Source organism: Pantherophis guttatus, chromosome 13, assembly GCF_059756535.1.
Source record: "Pantherophis guttatus breed Tessera chromosome 13, ASM5975653v1, whole genome shotgun sequence".
NCBI lineage: Eukaryota > Metazoa > Chordata > Lepidosauria > Squamata > Colubridae > Pantherophis > Pantherophis guttatus.
In genome coordinates, this window is record NC_142075.1 from 19,147,874 (window position 1) to 19,168,353 (window position 20,480).

The following is a 20,480-nucleotide window of genomic DNA, read 5'->3' on the forward strand; positions in this document are numbered from 1 at the left end:
GACAAACAGGCAAGGCCGTGCATGCTGGGTGACATGGCTTCGTGTGCCACTTTGGGCACGCGTGCCATAGGTTCGCCATCACGGCTCTAGAAGATGCACTGGACTTCCACTCCCTTGCGTCTTTGGCCATAATGTCTTACAAAAGTTGAACTTCAGCGCACGAGATGTGAAGGCTCCTTTACGACATGGGAAGAGTGTCAGCTGCCAAGTGAAGTTGGCTGTAATAAAAGGTCTAGAGACATGGGAAGTCTGGAGTAAGGATGTGTTAGAACAGGAGTGTCAGACTCAATTTCATTGAGGGCCACATCAGGGTTGTGTTCGACCTCGGGGGACCAGGGTGGGCCTGGCCAACTTGACACCACTTGTGTCAAGTTGGCCAGCAAAAACGAGCTACCAATCCCCATTTTCAGCTGGGACGGCCTCCTGCAACCCTTTGCCAGTGAAAAGGGAACTCTGTTTTCGCTGGCAGTGGCACTGAGGGCCGGTCCTTCGCTGTTTCCAGGGCGGATCTAAGCACCCCGCAGGCCAGATCCATCCCGCGAGCCTTGAGTTTGACACCCGTGTGTTAGAACTTCCATCTGGCTATTGCTCCAGATCTAACAATGCTTGTGAAACTGATCCATCTGATCTAGGATGAGGGCTACATATTTCTCCATGTTGTTAGGACCGTAGAGAATCGTCATTGACTAAGTCGTACCGTTGATCAGTCTACATTACTTTGGGTAATACATAGTCCCGTGATGGCGAACCTACGGCGAAGCCATGTCGCCCAACACGTGCGGCCCTGCCTGTTTTTCTTCGGGATTTCTGGAGCACATGCATGTGTGACGATCAGCTGTCCTTCGTGTGTGCGGCAGTGCTGAAAACTGGTGTGCGCATACGCGCCGGCCAGCTGATTGTCGGGGGTGCATGCACACCAAAACCCGGAAATTCGGCTTTTCCGGAGCGCAGTCCCTTCATGCGCTTGGCAGTGCCAAAACCCGGCCTGTGCATGCTCGCTGGTCAGCTTATTGTTGGGCACGCACGCACACTAGAACCCAGAAGTTCAGCTTTTTTGGAGCGCGGCCCCGACGAGAGCACACACACACGCAATGTTTCTGTGCGACCTTTCGGCACTCGGTGCCAAAAAGGTTTGCCATCACTGACATAGTCTATGGGATTTTATTCAATAGGTCATTGCAACTCTATCAAAAGATGCTGGGCATTGAATAGATAGATAAATGGGTAGGGTTTTTTTCACTCAAATCCCAGGACCCTACAAAACCAGGGTATAATAAAATTTACAACCAGAACCAATTATAGGTGGGCATTCTTACCTTTAAGTAACTTCTCTACAATGAGCTTTGCTTGTCCTTGAAGGTGATATTTTTGCAATCATCTTTTTTTGTGCCCAGGAATGTGTCTCTCTCTGCGCGTATGACTTTTCTATGCAAATCTTTAATTTCACTCCTCCTAATTAAGCAATGGGGCATCGAGCTAATTTTCTCCGCCTTTTTCTTGATGTACTAAGAATTAGCTATTCATGGAGAACAGCAGGAGTGTAGACATATTTTTTCGGCTTGTTTTTTTTTTTTTTTTTTAATCTCGGAGCTGTGATTGCGTTCCATTTCCGAAGGTGCTTAATTTGCAAATGGGGTTGGCATTCGTTATTAGCAGTAAAGTGTTCTCTTGGCCAACAGTGTGATTGCTTCATTTTGTCCATCAAATTTAGTCCAAAAAAAAAGAAAAAAAAAGAAAAAAGAATGACGTCTGACATTATCTGTTGTCCCCAATTATTTAATTTTGGCCCTTGTCTCCCACAGCAACTCAAGTGTCAATGGCAGAAAACTGGACAATTTTTCCTCACTTCCATGACCTTCAACTTGGCATGGGACCCCCAAGGTAACAAGGTGTGAATGTGATTCACGTCTCAAGGTGTGTAGAAGTGCAAGAAGCTAATCTGGGGGTGTGTAGTAGACAATAGGAGTTAAAAGCTCGTTCAGGTCTCCACTATGTACATGTTAGTGGGCTTGATACGATCATGAGACTAATCCATTAATAAACTAGCCATTCATCTTGTACTTTTGACAATGTGGACTCTGATCTACAAAAGGCTGTACACTAATAATATTTGGTAGCTTTTCTGGAGCCCCTAATTAATTTTAGGGTATTACATGCCATGTAAAGGTAAAGGTTCCCCTCGCACATATGTGCTAGTTGTTCCTGACTCTAAGGGGCGGTGCTCATCTCCGTTTCAAAACCGAAGAGCCAGCGCTGTCCGAAGACATCTCCGTGGTCATGTGACCAGCATGACTAAACATCAAAGGCGCACGGAACGCTGTTACCATCCCACTAAAAGTGGTCCCTATTTTTCTACTTGCATTTTTTACATACTTTCGAACTGCTAGGTTGGCAGAAGCTGGGACAAGTAACGGGAGCTCATCCCGTTACGCGGCCCTAGGGATTCGAACCACTGAACTGCCGAACTTTCGATCGACAAACTCAGCGTCTTAGCCACCGAGCCATCACATCCCTTTATGTGGCACATAGAGAACTCTTAACGTGAGCCAGGAATTGCAAGCGTAAAAGCTTATAGGCACAGGGTATTTTGAGTGAGACCATATTTGAAACACCACGAGTCATTTCCTCTTTGGGGAGACAACTTCTTCCACTTCCGGCAATGCAAAAACCACACCTCAAATATTCACACGGGGGCTGGTTTGGAGGAAGCACAAAGTTTCATAGACAAACTACTGTGTTACTCATTTTCTTTGCGAACAATGAGCAGGGAGGCTCTTGTGGTTAGTACGCCAGCCTGACAATTGGCAAGCTCACGTTTGAGACATGGTTGATGCTGCGGGACGGGGTGAGCTCCTGTCACTCGCTCCAGCTCCTGCCAACCCAACTGTTTGAAAGCAGGTGACTGAGTAGATCAATAGGTACCACTTCAGTGGGCAGCTAAATGGGGATGTGAAAGGAGCCCCCAATGGGCATCCCCACGGCAACGGTGATGTCACCAGCTTTCCACTTGGAAGCACTTTCGGAACTACTAACAGGAATGTATTAAGTAATATTGCAAACAACGATAACCAAGTTGCTCCTTGTGTTTGTAGAATTATTTTCTCTACTGAAACGTATTTATTTTTTCTCAGATTTTTTTTTTTTTTTTGCTCCCAAGCTATTATCCCAAGCTATATCAGATAAGCAGGCTATTGTAGAAGCTGAGACATACTAAATCATCTGTTCTGTATCTTTTAAAACATCCTTTGCTCCCAGGGAATCGCTTGCTCACCGCAACGGATAATTTGCAATTGTGGGCTCCTCCTGCTAAGGATGTGTTGGAAGAAGAAGACGAGGAAGGAGAAGATAATCCTGACCTCGGGGTCAAAGATGAGAAAATCCATCCTGTTCTAAATGATTGGAAATGCATCTGGCAGTGCAGGTAAGCGAAAACGGAAAAAGAAAAAAACAGCTATTAGCTTCAGGAAACATTTGTGTCTTTAGCTTACTAGCAATCTAGTCATCCAGATGGGCTTCCAGAAAAAAATCATTGATAGGAAGGTTAACCATTTCCCAGTGCATTTCAAATTTGCAAAGACTTTTCTTCCAGAACAAGGCTATTTAAAAACCTCGGCTTTTTCAGAAAGCCAAAGAGTTAAAACAAGCTGCAGGAACGCCTCTATCCATGAGCCATAGTGGTGCAGTGGTTAGAATGCAGTACTGCAGGTTAACTCTGCCGACTGCCAGCAGTTTGATGCTGATTGGCTCAAGGTTAAGTCAGCTTTCTGTCCTTCCAAGGTCAGTAAAATGAGATGTATATGAGTCTAAGTACTATTGCTATTTCCAGTCCTGTTAAAACTATAGTTTGCGGAGAACTCCAACCATCCCAGCAAAGAGTTGGGAGCCATAAGTTTTAAGAAACTCTGTTTCTTAAAAAACAGAGGAGGAGAAAGGACAAGCTACATCTGGCTACTTGGGATTTTATATCAGCCTGTTTGCTTTTTAAGAGGGAAGAGAAAGTATTTGATAAAGAAAGAAATCAATAGTGTTCCTGTTTCAGTCTGCCAAACCATGGAGATTATTCTGAAAAGTTCAACATGACCCCAATTGTATATTTAATCTCAGTTTGTTAAATAAAGCACAGTTAGATGTAGCTTCATACAGACCTCTCAGTACTGTTTGACTGACGAGGTGTCAAAATTGCTAAAGTAACAAGATTGACTATTCTACCGAGCCACCCAAAAAGATTTAGGCTATATTCAGCTTTGACGATATAATTAGTTTTTAAAAATGCATCATGTCGGGCAGCAATTAATTCTGTGTGGATAACAAGATTTTGAGTGTCCATGACAACAGCCTGACATGGATAACCTACCTTGACATTGTAAAGCTTTGTGCTATTTATAGCAATAGCTATTTAAAACCGCGATAGCCTTTAAAGTTGAAAATTGCCTTTTTGGTTCTTTAGGACAGCAGTTTCCGTCTACTTGATGGAGTGGTCACCGGATGGCGAATATTTTGCAACAGCTGGGAAGGTAAAAAGCTTTTTTTTAAAAATTAAATACTGTTTTGTATCAGTCAGACTCTGAAATATATTAATTGTGGTTAGTAAAATAGAACTATTTTATGGTGAGTGGGTAAGTATGTCTGTATATTGAGCCATGATATTTAATGGGCATGTGAAACTAATGCAATACAGGTCCCCTATAAAGAATTTGCAACTGGAAGAGCACATAGCAAAGGATTATGGGGGCAGTAGTTCTTCAGTGGTCATCAACAGTTGGACCCATGGATACAAATTTCCTCTCTCCATCATGGTTTGGGTCAACGGAAGCTTCTACATTCCACTTCTCAATAAAATAAAGTTAGTAGACGATAAACGATGACTAAAGTTTAGTCATACTATTCTAGATACATTTGCTGCTAACATAACGGCAATACCAGTGTGTCCCTAAGCATAACGAAACCCCAGTTCCATCTGAAGCATGTTCAGCTGTTCTTTACAAAGCTAGGATCTGTAATGTACAGTTATCCGGCAAACCAATAGTTACTGTTCACATCTCAACAGCTGGGAAGTCCATGCAGTGTCCTGAGACACACACTCCAGAAGCCAGATAGCTTGACTGTGTAGAGCAGAGGTGTCAAACCCAAGACCTCTAAGAGTGCTTAGATATGGCCCGCAAGGTCATCCTGGAAACAGCGAAGGACCAGCCCGCAGTGCCTCTGCCACTGAAAACAGAGCTCAGGACGGCCGTGGGCAGCCCTTGCAGGCTCCATTTTTGCTGGCAGAGGGTTGCAGGAGGCTGTTGCAGCCAAAAACAGAGCTTGGGAGGGCCGCGGGAAGCCCTCACGAATTCTGTTTTTGCTGGCAGAGGGTTGCAGGAGGCCGTCGCAGGCGAAAACAGCTCAGGAGCCCGTTTTCACTGGTGGAGAGCTTGGGCCACCACAGGCGCCCCTGACACGAGTGACATCGAGCTGGCCACGCCCAACCCGGCCCCCTGAAGTCAAATAGAACCTTGATGCGGCCCTCAATGAAATTGAGTTTGACACCCCTGATTGAACTATAAGACAAATATGTGAAGGAAGATCAGCTGTGGATTTCCAGATTATTTGGATTTCACCCCTGCTTTGTTTGTTAAGGCATACAGGAGTTGGAGCTTGGAGCAAAGCAATGGTAGCTTACTTCTGAATTAGCAGGCACGGTGATATTTTGGCTTCGGCATCCTCTTACTATTGCCTTTTATAAAGATTCTTCCTAGCAGCCATTGATATAAAGTGAGGATATTAACGCTTCCTTTTTTTCTTTCCACCTGTGCAAAAACGTTCATGGGTAACTCAGTGTCGCGATTAAATAACTCACGCGGATGTTCTTGGGAGCCGAGTTCTATTTTAGCCAGAGAACATTTCCACTCTAATTGCTACGACTGTGTGTCACTTCCTCTGACTTACCCCGGAGATTGTGGCAATTAGCTTGGATAGATAATGCCAGTTTAAATGTAAAAGAATGTAAATTAGAATTTTTTTCAATGTAAAAAAAAAAAATGTAAAAGAAAATGAGCCTTGATGGTGAAATGGAAAGACCACTAATGAGGCCAAAAACGTTGATCTACTGGCTTGAAGAGGAAGTCGCTTTTTTGTAAGAGAACGGGGAACTTCCTGAAGCATTCTAATGCAAATCTAATTGCATGGATCTAATGCCATCATGTGTGGGACGCGGTGGCTGAGACGCTGAGCTTGTCAATCGAAAAGTCGGCAGTTCAGCAGTTCGAATCCCTAGTGCCACGTAACGGGGTGAGCTCCCATTCCTTGTCCCAGCTTCTGCCAACCTAGTAGTTCGAAAACACGTAAAAAAAAATACAAGTAGAAAAATAGGGACCACCTTTGGTGGGAAGGTAACAGCGTTCCATGCGCCTTTGGCATTTAGTCATGCTGGCCACATGACCACGGAGACGTCTTCGGACAGTGCTGGCTTTTCGGCTTTGAAACAGAGATGAGCACCGCCCCCTAGAGTCGGGAACAATAGCACATATGTACGAGAGAAACCTTTACCTTTAATGCCATCATATATGATCAGCCAAATTCCTGAATTTCCTCCCTACTTAGATTTGTCCTCCCAGATAGTTCGGTTGAGAACCAAACACCGAGATACCACTAGTGGCAGATGATTTGTGGCTCCCTTAATTTGTATCTGTCTAGATGTGGTTTCTTCATATCTGTTATCTGCAACCAGAGATAGCATCCTGTTTCCTGAATATGTCGAGCCCAGTGGTTGATCGCTCCCTGTCTGCCAGTCACATTTGATTAGTCAGGTTCTCTTTGAAGGCAAGCACTTCCCTTTTCGCATTCGTTGTGTTTTGGGAAGTCTGCTTTATTAGCTAGAGCAGGTGTCAGCAACCTGCAGCTCCAGAGCCACATGCGGCTCTCTGCTGTGTCTCCCTGTGTGGTGATCCCACCACTGGCTGGCCCCACCCCTCACCCTCCCCTCCAAGTAACTCCTCGCCTGGCCTGAGAAGGCAAGGGCGACGGCAGGGGATGGAGAAGCGATCATGGCAGAGACAGAGAGATACAGAGAGAGGGGGAGAGAGAGGGGAGGGGAGAGAAAGAGACGTCAAAAGGATTTTGTGGTTCCCGGTGTTTTTTAACAACTGGTTCTCTGCCCTAATGACAACTTTTTTACATCGTGGCGACCAAAACTGGATGCAGCATTCCAAGTGTGGCCTTACCAAGGCATTATAAAGTGGTATTAACACTTCACGTGATCTTCATTCTATTTCTCTGTTTATGCAGCCCAGAACTGTGTTGGCTTTTTTGATAGCTGCTGCACACGGCTGGCTCGTATTTATTTATTTATTTTATTTATTTTAATGTAATTTGTATACCGCCCTTCTCCCAAAAGGGACTCAGGGCGGTGAACAGCCAAAATTAAAATACATACAATACAAAAGTTAAGATAATTAAAAGAGATTAAATCAATCGGCCTCCCAATTTAAAACCCCAAGTGTATAAAATTTAAAAATCCCATTAAAAACCATCCCAATTTAAAACCCCAAGTGTATAAAATTTAAAAATCCCATTAAAAACCATTTAGGTTAGGCCGGCTTGCTGGAATAAATAAGTCTTCAGGGCCTTACGGAAGGTCCGGAGGTCCGGGGGCAACCATATCTAAATGGTTGTCCACTAGGAACTCCAAGATCCCTCTCACAGTTACTATTATTGAGCAATGACCTTTCCTCTCTTTTGTTTTATTCAGGATGACTGCCTCTTAAAAGTCTGGTATCCCATGATGGGCTGGAAATCGTCTCTCCGTCCCCAAGAAGGAGATGAAAGCAGAAAAACCTCTGCCTCGACCCAGTTTGCGTTTGTCTACCTTTCACATCCCCGGGCAGTGACGGGATTTTCATGGCGACACACAAGCAAGTTTATGCCCAGGTTAGGACTATTCTGGAAGGAAAGGATAGTGCGAGCTGCACTGGCTTCCGGTGGTCTTCCGGGTGCGCTTCAAGGTGTTGGTGACCACCTTTAAAGCGCTCCATGGCTTAAGGCCGGGGTATCTACGAGACCGCCTTCTGCCGCCAATAGCCTCCCACCGGCCAATACGCTCCCACAGAGAGGGACTCCTCAGGGTGCCGTCGGCCAGACAATGTCGGCTGGCGACCCCCAGGGGGAGAGCCTTCTCTGTGGTGGCACCTACCCTCTGGAACGACCTACCCCCAGAGATACGCACGATACCAGACCTCCGGACTTTTCGTCGGTCCCTGAAAACTCATCTATTCCATCTAGCAGGGCTGGCTTGATCCGATCCTTTCGATTTTAATTTGAAATTGGTTTTAACTGGGTTGTTTTAAATTGAGGGCCGAAATTATTTAATGTCTTTTAAACTGCTTTTAAATTTTATATGTTGTGTTTTACTGTGGCTGTTCACCGCCCTGAATCCTGTTGGAGAAGGGCGGTATACAAATTAAATAAAATAATAAACAAACAAACAAACAAATAAATAAATAAATAATAAATCTTCCTCACCCACCAAAGAAAGAACCATTTTAATCCTATAAAGTAGGGATGAGTTGATTGCATTTGTTTGATTTTGTGTCCTACTCACCAAGAATACTCCCACCAACTCTGACAGGACTAGCCACTTGTCTATAAACAGAGAACAATCCTACTTCCCTCTAGCACTGATGATGTTATCTAATTGGGTAATGAAGTGTCTGCAGGAAAAAAAAACCATGCTCAGAGAGCACCAGAGACCCTGCAGTCCACCTCCTCCTCCTCTCTGCAAACCCCACTTCCTTCTAGCATTGATGATGTTACTTATTTGGGTAATGAAGGGTCTGCAGGAAAACAACCAAGCTCAAAGAGCATCAGAGACCCCAAACTTAGCGTAGTTTCCGTGTGTGCATTGTTATCAGTAGCTAAAGACTTCTACGGGTAGTTTTTGTCTTATGACCCGTCACTTAGCAACCGTCCAAAATTACAATCTCCACAAAAGAAGAGATTTAACGACTGAGATTCATAGTTCTGACTGTTGGATGGTGGTCCGACATGGATTGTGATCTGACAGGGTCTGTCTTTGTGCTTCTTCTCCTCAGGGGATCTGTTTGCAACGTGCTCCTGACTTCATGTCAGGATGGGGTTTGCCGGCTGTGGGTGGAGACGTTGTTGCCCGAGGATACGCTTTTGGGAGAGCAGATCTGCGAAACCAGCACGTCGAGCATCAGTTCCAGCACCAAATTCTCGCATTCAGGAAGGCATAAAGACAACATTCAGCATGCTTTGGAAGTATGACGAGTGAAAGACTTGGATGTCAGAATCTCCCTTTTATGTGTCTGGAATTAATATCATCTCTCAGTAGCAGAGATTCAAAATCAGCAATGTCAGAATCTATGAAAGTGTGTGTCTGTCTGTCTTCCTTCCTTCCTTCCTTCCTTTCTTCCTTCTTTCTTTCCTTCCTTCCTTCCTTCCTTCCTTCCTTCCTCTGTAACCTCTTTCCTTCCTTCCTTCTGCTGTAACTTCTTTCCTTCCTTCCTCTGTAACCTCCTTCCTTCCTTCCTTTCTTCCTTCCTTCCTTCCACCATAACTTCCTTCTGCTGCAACTTCCTTCCTTCCTTCCTCTGTAACCTCTTTCCTTCCTTCCTTCTGCTGTAATATCCTTCCTTCCTCTGTAACCTCCTTCCTTCCTTCCATCGTAACTTCCTTCCTTTCTTCCTTCCTTCCTTCTGCTGTAATATCCTTCCTTCCTCTGTAACCTCCTTCCTTCCTTCCATCGTAACTTCCTTCCTTTCTTCCTTCCTTCCACCATAACTTCCCTCTGCTGCAACTTCCTTCCTTCCTTCCTCTCTAACCTCTTTCCTTCCTTCTGCTGTAATATCCTTCCTTCCTTCCTCTGTAACCTCCTTCCTTTCTTCCTTCCATTGTAACTTCCTTCCTTTCTTCCTTCCTTCCACCGTAACTTCCTTCTGATGTAATTTCCTTCCTTCCTTCCTTCCTTACATACTTCCTTCCTTCCTTCCTCTGTAACCTCCTTCCTTCTTTTCTTCCTTCCTTCCTTCCGCTATAATATCCTTCCTTTCTTCCTTCCTTCCCCAATATGTGATTAAAAGGTGGACACGATAAGACACCAGGCCAAATAGCTACTGCTCACTAGTCATTAGTGGCATCTTCTCTGTCAATTGCTCGTTTGGCCCAATTTTAGAAAAAAAAAACTGGCTTATGTTTCGGAGTTGTATATTCACTCTGGATTAAAATGACCTTCCTGATGAAGTTTTGTTCTGGTTTTTTAAAAAAAAAAAATTTTTTTTTTTATCTTCTTTCCTGATCTTCCTTCTTTTCCTCTGCTTCAGACAATCCATCATCTGAAAAACTTGAGAAAGGGTCAGCGAAGATCTTCGGTGCTTATCACTCACGCAGAAGACCTACCCAACCAGTTGGGAGTCCATGAAGTGCAGCGCCATATCTCTCACCATGCTAATGCACTCTGCCATTTCCACATAGCTGCAAGCATTAACCCCAACACTGGTGAATTCTATATTTGTATTTCTTGCCTAGTAGAAGTTTGTCAATCTTTTCCCTATAATGTAGAGTCTACATCAGTGATGGCTAACCTTTTTGCTATTGTGTGCCAAAAGTGGGGGGAGCGTGGAGCAGTCGCGCACCTGCGTGCCCACACCATTTAATGCCTCCCCGCTCCCGTGCATGCGTGCTCCCCCCGCTTTTGGCACGCAATGACAAAAAGGTTACCAGTGGGCCTGGTAGACCTGTTTTTCACCCTCCCCAGGCTCCAGAGGCTTTCTTGGAGCCTGGGGAGGGCAAAAACAGCCTTCCCCACCTCCCCGGAGGCCCTCTGGGGGCCAGAAACAGCCCATTTCCTGACTTCCGGTGGGCCCGGAAGGCCTGAAAATCAGCTGGCTGGCACATGCATGCGTGCTGGAGCTGAGCTAGGGCAACGCTCGCATGCCCACCGATATGGCTCCACGTGCCACCTGTGTCACGCGTGCCATAGGTTTGACATCACAGGTCTATATTCTATGTACAGTAAGCAGGACTTCGTCCCAAAGGTGCTTTTTCAAGAGGCAACTGACTTTTCTGGTTTTTCTTAGAAGACATTTCGCTTCTTATCCAAGAAGCTTCTTCAGCTCTTCAAAAGAAGAACTTAGCTTTCTCTACAGTTATAAGATCAGGCTTGGTTGTGCTTCAACTTTGTAATGGACTTTTAAATTTAGCACTAGCACTTAGATTTATATACCGCTTCATAGTGCTTTACAGCCCCTCTCTAAGTTGGTCACCACCTTTAAAGCGCTCCATGGCATAGGACCCGGGTACCTTCGAGACCGATTTCTGCCACCAATAGCCTCCCACCGGCCAGTTCGCTCCCACAGAGAGGGTCTCCTCAGGGTGCCATCGGCCAAGTTATGTCACCCAGGGGGAGAGCCTTCTCTGTGGGAGCCCCAGCCCTGTGGAATGAACTGCCCCCGGAAGTGCGTAAGATCTCCGACCTCCGGGCATTTCGCTGTGCACTCAAGACCCTGTTGTTCCGCCAGGCCGGGCTATCAACATAATAATTTTAAATTGGGTGTTTTAAATTTCTGGGGTTTTAAATTGAGCCGAATTATTTAATAATTTTAAACTATTTTAATTGATGTTTATCTTGTGCTTTTAATAGGTTGTACACCGCCCTGAGTCCTTCGGGAGAAGGGCGGTATAGAAATAAAATTATTCTTATTCTAAGCGGTTTACAGAGTCAGCATATTGCCCCCCAACAATCTGGGTCCTCGTTTTACCAACCTCGGAAGGATGATAGACTGAGTCAACCTTGAGCCGGTCAGAATCAAACTGCTGGCAGCGGGCAAAATTTGCCTGCAGTATTGCACTCTAAGCACTGCACCACCATGGCTCTTCACTTTTACAAATTTATTTATTTGTTTCTTTTACTTATAACATTTATAAACCACCCATTTTGCCACACGGTAACCCTGTGCAGCTTACAATATTAAAAGATAAAAATTGTATAGTTTGTAATAAATATAAATTCTTTCTCCTGTCTTGTATAATTTCCAGAGCATCTCAACTGATAGACTTTAGTTGGTATTTGTAAACTGTGGTTTTGCAGTAGCTTTTCCTTTTTAGACTTGGAGTGCAGAGCGAACTATAGCACCGTGATGGCGAACCTATGCCATGCATGCCAGAGGTGGCATGTAGAGCCCTCTCTGCTGGCATGCGCACCGTCGCCCCCAGGTCAGATCTCCGTGGCATTTCTTTCATGAGCTTCTGTTTCCCTGCAAACAACAAAACAGAAGCTCATGGAGAAAAAAGAACTTACTTCTTGCCACATTGCCTCTTGCTGGCCAGCTGGCATTCGGATCTCTTCTGCGCATGCATACATGTCTGGATATGCACGTGTCCACACACACCTTTCAGTTTGGGCATGCGCACATGTGCAGTTGGGGCACTCGGTGTCTAAAAGGTTCGCCATCACTGTTATAGCAGGATATCTTTTTTTTAAAAAAAAATTGCAAAAGAAAAAAGTGAAACAGCAGAAGAAAAAAGAACAAGAGGAACAGGAAATGAGGTGGAGAATATTACTCAAACACATACACTTTGTCTTTTTGCTGCTTCTGTCGTTTTATTCATTTTTTTTTTCCCTTTGTCGTGTTTATTTTGCAAAATAAATGTATATATAGGTTTCCCCTATCTGGATGTCTTATATAATTTTACATGCAGTTTCAATAAAAGACGGTCATGCTGTCTAGTGGCCGAGGACAATAGTTGCAGATGTTGAATTTGATAGCTTACGTTAATTTCCTCTTGAAAAGTAGGTTTGGCACTGGGGAAATGGTTGATCACTGTTCCAAGATGTTGTAACATCCTTTTAAGCAAAACGGTTTCCCAAGCCCCTAAAAACATTGAATAACTTCGTAAATGTCTAAATTAAGCTGGGTTTCCACCCCCCTCCCCCAAACTGTTCCTTCTTCAGATATTCCGCCGGCATTGGTGAAGACCCCGTTTAATTTTGATGAAGGCAGCGAAGGCTTTGTGGTTCATTGGCTAAATAATAAGGAATTCCATTTTACATCTTCCACGGAAATATTTATGCAGCACTTACGAGAACTGGCAGATCAGCAGATGAAAGGAGCGGAAGAAGATGTCTTTGAAAGAGGAGACAGAAAGAAAGAGAGAGGCTTACTCATGAAACTTGACCATGGTTAGTTGCAGATATTTCTTCTCCTCCTCAGCCACCTCAGTAGTTGTAGCTGAGGGTGAAGAGGGTTACACTTGACCAACAATATTGCTCTTGAGTTGTAGTCCTTGACGTGGTTCATTTAGTTCAGGGGTGGGTGAAATCTACTTACCTTCCCAACCAGTTCAGAAGTGCACGTACTATGCTTGGACCCTCTGCGCATACACAGAGGGTAAAAAACAGGTTACTTCCTGGTTAAAACCAGGAAGTAACAACATCCGGGCGGGTGAACGCAGCCTCGTGCCGCCATCCCTGCCGGTTCTCCGAACCATCCGCTGCCATCGTTACCGGTTCAGGCGAACCGGTCCGAACCAGGAGCATTTCACTCCTGATTTAGTTGTACATGTAGTCCTTGACACGGTTCATTTAGTAACCATTCAAAGTTATAACAGTGCTGACAAAAGTGCTTCATGATTGTTGTTCACGCTCATGACCATTGCAGCATCTCTGTGGTCATGTGATCAAAATTCAGACGCTGGACAGCAGACTCATCTTTATGACGTTTGCAGTGTCCCTGGGTCATGCGATCAGCTTTTGTAACCACCTGACAATGACTTAATGACGAGGTTACTAACTTAAACAACTGAGGTGATTCACTTAACCATTGTGGCAAGAAGGGTCATAAAAGGGGACAAAACTCACTTAGCAACCGAAATTTTCAGGCTCAATTGTGGTCATAAGTTGAAGACTACATGTACTGAGAAATGTTCGATAATACTTTGAAGGATTTCCTGACCTTGATGCACTTTTATGATCAACCAACTCATGTTGTAGCAAGTCAATGAAATAGTAAGGGAGACTTGTCTCTGTCCTTGTTTCTGTGTATTCCCTGTTATAAACTTATATCAAACCTTTTTCGTAGCAATTAGTTCTCAGTGTTTAGAATAGGAAATGCTGAATGAGGGTAGTCTGGTATTTTTTATCTCATCTTCTTTCTTTTTTGTTGTCCACAACGTTTCATGCAACACAATGGCCCCTGATCTTTTTGTTGTGGTCTGCCGCCGGCCAGCGGAGCTAGCAGCAGAGTCGGACAGGGAGGAGGTTGGGGAGGAACATGGGCCAGTCCTGGGGGCTGGAAAAGCTCGGACGAGGGCTCTGCGTCGGGAGGCAGAGAGGGTGCTAGACAACACTGAGGCAGAGGAACAGCTGGACCCTGTTCCCACTGTGCGCAGAGCTGCCAAAAGACAAGAACAACTAAAAAAGCAGGGTCGATTTGGGAGTAAAGCCACACCTTGGAGGTGATTGGCCCCTCCCATGGGAAACAAAAGAGGAGCGAATGGGGAATGGGCTTTGCAGGAAACAATTTGTTCATTTGGTTGGTTCAAGAGTGGAAAATTCTATTTGTGACTCTAAGAGACTCTGTGCCAAGTTTTGCCTGGCACTGCGTTTGGAAACTAGTTATCTGGCAGCTTTCCAAGCAAGATAAGGTTTGTGTTGATAAATATTCCTCTGAAAGACTGTTTGCCAGGCCTTGCTGACTGTGAATGAAAGTAAATTCACAGTCGTGTAAATAAAAGGGGTTTTGCCGGGATTAAAACTCTGCTTCATGCTTTTTAAGGAAGCCGAGATCAGAACACTTTTGATCTTTTCTTTTAGAGTTGTCTCTCGACAGAGAATCTGAAACAGGGACCGGTTCCTCAGATCACGACGATGGAGAAAAGGAGGGAAGTCCCAAAATTCTTTCTCCAGCTGCCTCACCCGTTCCACTTCCTACTATCTTGCTTGACCGGAAGATTGAACTTCTGCTTAAAGAATGGAACCAAAATCCAGATATGCTCTTCACCATTCATCCTGTGGACGGGACCTTTTTGGTGTGGCACGTGAAACATTTGGATGAGTACAATCCAGGGATCTTTCGACAAGTTCAGGTAGATGCCTCTTCCAAGACTTCGTTCCTGTATTCAGAGAAGAGGAAGGGAGTATTAAAACCCACAGTCTCCTCTTGATGTCCTCTTGCCCATAGATGCTATTTGCTAATTTTTTCCCCCTAAGTGCAGGTTAAATGCAACGATGCATTTAACAGCCGCATCTAATTTTGTCCTAGCATTTAACAATTCATGGGATTGTTTCAAGTTTCATGGGAGGACAAAAAACGGGCCTACCAGTAATTCGGGAAGGTCGGAAATGGGCCCATTTCCAGCCTCCAGTGGGCCTCCGGAGTCTGGGGAGGCAGTTTTTGCCCTCCTGGAGGTTCAAGGAAAGCCTCCGGAGCCCGGGGAGGGCAAACACACACACACCCCAATCGCTGTGATGAAGGAGGCCGACTAGGCCATGCCCGCCATGGCCACCCAGCAACCGGGCAGAGAACCCCTTGCTAAAATTTCTGAAGCCCACCCCTGGGCCTATCATAGAGATTTCCTGGTTGTGCAAGCGAAGCAAAAAAAAATTATATATGTAATCTAGACATACGTTTATAATATTTTAGATTTTATAGTTTGTATTTTTATCTCTCTGCGTTTTTATCGAAATGTGATGCGAATGCGCCATTCGATAAATAAAACGGATACATTTCTTTCCTCTTTTTTTCTAGGTTTCCTTTTCCTCTCAGATTCCCGTGGCCTTCCCATCGGGCGACGCCAGCTCCCTCAGTAAACACATCATGATGTACGCCTGCCCTACCTTCTTACAGGAAAGCAGCAGCGGTGTCCCAGCGTGGAAAAGAACTAGCATTTCAGACAGCCTGCCTGGATGTAGACCCAGCCGGTTCCAGGATCAGTCCAGTGGAAACTTGTCCACTCCCACCGTCATGATGATCTCCAAACACATCGACGGCTCTTTAAATCAGTGGGCCGTTTCTTTTGCGGACAAATCCGCCTTTACCACGGTCCACACCGTAACTCACAAGTTTCGGTACTGCGGCCATCGGTTCCACCTCAACGACCTGGCGTGCCACTCGGTGCTACCGCTGCTGCTGACCTCGTCCCACCACAATGCTCTTCTGACTCCCGAGGTTGATGCCCCGTGGGATTTGGAAGGATTAAATAAATCGGCGGATCCCTCGCGTCCCACTCTGAGGACCCCAGCCAAGCAACATCTGCAAAATGCAGCGACCCGTACGTTCTACAACCCGGATGCGATCTACAGCGAGCTGATCCTTTGGCGAGTGGATCCCATTGGGCCTTTGTCCTACACAGGAGGAGTATCGGAACTGGCGCGCATTAATTCTCTCCATACTTCTGCTTTCTCGAACGTGGCCTGGCTCCCGACTCTTATCCCTAGTTATTGTCTGGGTCAGTATCATTATCTCATCTCTCCCAGCATAGGAAGTAAGACAGTTCATTCCTCCTTTGTCATGTACAAGTAACCAAGATCAGGAGTTGAGTTCATCTATTCGGGCAGGTCCTTCCTAAGTTTCTTCCTCTGACCTTAAGCCGTGGGGACTCCTCACTCTCTTATCTGTTCTTTTTCCCCAGCATCTCTTCTCCCCTTTCATTCTCCCATTCCATGAGAGCTAATCCCTGAAGTTTTCAAATTTTGGAGCTGGCATGCCCTTATTTTTATTTTCTCTAAAAACAAATGCTTACTTTATTGCAAGGAAGGAAAAGACTACTATCCTTTTGCAATTACCATATTTTTCGGAGTATAAGACGCTCTGGACTATAAGACGCACCTACCTTTTTTGGGGAGGAAAAGAAGAAAAAAAATCTGCCTCTGCCTCCCAGCAATTAGCCTCCTTGCAGAAACAGCCTGTTTCAGTTTCAGTTTCAGTATGGCTTGATTAGCACAAGAAAAAAAAATCTACTTCTGCCTCCCAGCAATTTGCCTCCTTGCAGCAAACAGCAAAGGTCAAAAATGGGGTGCACGGAGGCAGCAATAGGCAATGGCAATCCCTGCAGCCTGAAACAGCTGATGATAGGGAGGCCGATCCAACCGATAATCAGCTGCTTGTGCTGAAGCTGAAACGGGCTGTTCGCTACAAGGTGGCAAATTGCTGGGAGGCAGAGGCCAAAGGGTGGGGGCCGGTGGGTGGGTGGGGCTACATTCGGTGTATAAGACACACCCAAATTTTCACCCTCTTAGAAAAAGTGCATCTTATACTCCGAAAAATGCAGTAGATCTTTGGAATTTTTCATTTTCCACATGGTAGGACATAAACAAAATAACAAATAGCTTGTCTAGCAATAATCATTGAACTGTACGGCTTCTTACTCGACGCTATCTTGTTCTCAAATTAGGAACATATTGCAATTCGGCCAGTGCCTGCTTCGTGGCATCCGACGGGAAGAACTTGAGGCTGTATCAAGCTGTGGTCGATGCTCGGAAGCTTTTAGATGAACTCAGCGACCCTGGAGCCTCCGTAAGTTTCATGGGATGATTTGATTTGATACGACTTGACTTTGACTCTCTATTCTCTATTCTGTTCTACCGTATAGTACAACTAGCCCTCAACTTACAAGCGCAATTGAAACCAGATTTTCCGTTACTAAGCAAGGCAGCAGTTAAGTGAGTTGGGTCAGTGGCGGGATTCAAATTTTTTTACTACCGGTTCAATGGGCGTGGCTTGGTGGGCGTGGTGTGGCTTTGTGGGCGTGGCAGGGGAAGGATACTGTAAAATCTTCATTCCCTCCCAAATCCAGGGGAAAGTTAGTGCAAAATCCCTATTTCCTCCTGATTAGCTGGGATTAAAATAGAGAGAGAGAATAGAAGAGGGCAGGGCCAGTCAGAGGTTCTCTGAACGACTCAAAGTTTCCACTACCGGTTCTCCAGAACTGGTCAGAACCTACTGAATACCACCTCTTGTCGGGCCCAATTTTACAATCATTTTTTTTTAACCACGGTTGTTAAATGAATCACTGCAGCTATTAAGTTGATCACATGATTGTTAAGCAAATCCGCCTTTCCCCCCATTGACTTTGCTTGTCCGAAGCTAGCTGAGAAGTCACAAATAAGGATCATGTGATCTTGGGGTCCTTCAACCCTCATAAACAAATGCTGGTTGCCAAGCCCCTAATTTTGACCGCGTGGCTCTGAGGCTGCTGCGACATCGTAAGTGTGAGGACTGGTTTTAAGTCACCTTTCTCAATGCTGTTGTAACTTCAGATGGTCGTTCAACGAATGGTTTTAAGTCGAGGAGTACCTGTATTCTACTCTGCTCTGCTCTGCTTTATTTTACTCCAAATGTAGATTGAGACTTGAAGCTGTTGTTTACCAATATTGTTTCAAGTATTTGACGGTGCTGGATTTGCTCATGTTTTCCTGTTTTAGAAACTGATTGGTGAAGTGTTTAACATTGTAAGCCAACAGTCAACAGCTCGGCCAGGATGCATTATTGAGCTGGATGTCATAACCAACCAGGTAAATCACTTACTTATTATAATGTAGACTGGTGTTTAAAGTTTACTTCTTAAGATTCCAAAGATTCCTGACAACCTGTAATGTTGTTGTTAGTTGCGGTCGTGTCCAACCCATCACAACTCCATGGACTGTGTTCCTCCAGGCCCTCCTGTCCTCTACCATCCTCTGGAGTCCATTGAAGCTCACGCCGACTGCTTCAGTAACTCCATCCAGCAGCCTCATTCTCTGCCGTCCCCTTCTTCTTTTGTCCTCAGTCGTTCCCAGCATTAGGCTTTTCTCCAAGGAGTCCTTCCTTCTCATTAGTTGGCCAAAGTATTTGAGTTTCCTCTTCAGGAATCTGGCCTTCTAAAGAGCAGTCAGGGTTGATCTCCTCTAGGATTGACCGGTTGGATCGCCTTGCAGTCCAAGGGACTCGCAGGAGTCTTCTCCAGCCCCAGAGTTCAAAGGCCTCCATTCTTTGGCGCTCAGCCTTCCTTATGGTCCAAATTTCACAGCCATCCATTGCAACTGGGAAAACCATAGTATTAGAAGCAATTAAATAGCAATAGCTCTTAGACTTATATATCCCTCCATAGTGTTTTTCTGGGTGGTTTACAATGTCAGCATATGATCCCCAACAATCGTGGGTCCTCATTTTACTGACCTCGGAAGGATGGAAGGCTGAATCAACCTTGAGACGGTCAGGATCGAACTGCTGGCAGTGGGTAGAGTTAGCCTGCAATACTGCATTCTAACCACTGCGCCACCACGTTCTCCATGAATCTGTTCATTTACCTTCCCTTTTAAAACCATCTAAATTAGTGACCATCCTTAAATTCAGCGGCAGCAACTTGGATGGCTCAACCACTCAAAGTGTAAATAAATTTATCCCTTTTATTCGTCCCATATGTATCTTCCCATATTAATTGTAAGGGGTGCTTCAAGAAGAAACAAGTAGTAAAATATCTTCTGTATAAAGATATTCTACAATTTATTCCTCCTTTATACGTTAGGAAACTAAATTTCCTGAGCATGAAAGTGTTGAATGATAGAACTAAAGGTGCTTTTTCAAAAGGCAACTGAACTTATTTTTCCTTGAAGATGTTTTTCTTCTCATCTAAGAAGCTTCTTCAGTTTTGACTTTTGAGAAAGCACCTTTGGGACAACCATGACCTGGATGACTGAGAACCTCCATAAACATGTTAAAATGACTAACTTATTTGTGTAAATCTCACATAACAAAATGCCTAATACCTTGAATAACACTGCAAATAAGTACTTGGAAAGTTGTAATTTGCTTATTTTTCTTGACGCTTCTTCTAGTGTGGGTCCAACACACAATTACTTCATGTCTTTCAAGAGGACTTCATTTTGGGGTACAAGCCGCAGAAGGAAGAGGTGGAGCGGAAGGAAACGGAGATATTTTTCCAACCTTCTAAAGGTCTTGTGATGCTTTTTGTAAGCTAATTGTATCTGTAAATCTGGCTTTCCAGAATAATGGGGTTTTATGCATAATGCTAAACTGAGCAGACTGGTGACCTAGAGGTGGAACTCTCACCTCACGGTCAGGAGACTGTGTGTTCGATTCTAGGTAGCGGCAGATATTTCTCTCTCTGGGCACAAAGAGAAAATATCTGCTGTGAGCTCCATGTAGGCATCAGGAAGGGCATCCTGCCAGTAAATGCTCAGTTCCATTCAGTCACAAATTCCACCCCGATGCAAGGATTGAGAAGAAGATTACAGGGTCGTTAAAAAAAAATAAATACATAATGCTTAACTATAATCTGGTTTCCAGGCGATGGCTTGATATGAGGTGTGAAGACTACCATTCTGATGGAAGCATTATGTGAGATTTTGGAACGACAGATTAAAACAACTATAATTAAAAATTACCAACCACTGAACCTTTGTGATGGAGGAAAGGAGAATGAGGATTTGGGACTTGGTTATGGATCAAAGTCTCATTCAGTCATGAAATACATGACATGGTTGG

The 20,480-nt window shown here is 44.7% G+C and overlaps 1 protein-coding gene across 6 annotated transcripts in view; it reads left to right on the top strand.

Annotated features, from left to right (window-relative positions):
• The window catches only part of DMXL2 (Dmx like 2), a 73,637-nt gene that overhangs the window by 11,594 nt on the left and 41,563 nt on the right, over nucleotides 1-20,480 (top strand). For all 6 annotated transcript variants that reach the window (XM_034432683.3, XM_034432686.3, XM_034432685.3 and 3 more), the window contains exons 4-15: nucleotides 1,803-1,881; nucleotides 3,256-3,421; nucleotides 4,448-4,514; nucleotides 7,730-7,908; nucleotides 9,069-9,258; nucleotides 10,320-10,494; nucleotides 12,950-13,177; nucleotides 14,810-15,081; nucleotides 15,744-16,443; nucleotides 17,389-17,510; nucleotides 18,419-18,508; nucleotides 19,811-19,928. In XM_034432683.3, coding sequence (XP_034288574.2) covers nucleotides 1,803-1,881; nucleotides 3,256-3,421; nucleotides 4,448-4,514; nucleotides 7,730-7,908; nucleotides 9,069-9,258; nucleotides 10,320-10,494; nucleotides 12,950-13,177; nucleotides 14,810-15,081; nucleotides 15,744-16,443; nucleotides 17,389-17,510; nucleotides 18,419-18,508; nucleotides 19,811-19,928 — 2,386 coding nt within the window. The remainder of the gene's footprint in view (nucleotides 1-1,802; nucleotides 1,882-3,255; nucleotides 3,422-4,447; nucleotides 4,515-7,729; nucleotides 7,909-9,068; nucleotides 9,259-10,319; nucleotides 10,495-12,949; nucleotides 13,178-14,809; nucleotides 15,082-15,743; nucleotides 16,444-17,388; nucleotides 17,511-18,418; nucleotides 18,509-19,810; nucleotides 19,929-20,480) is intronic.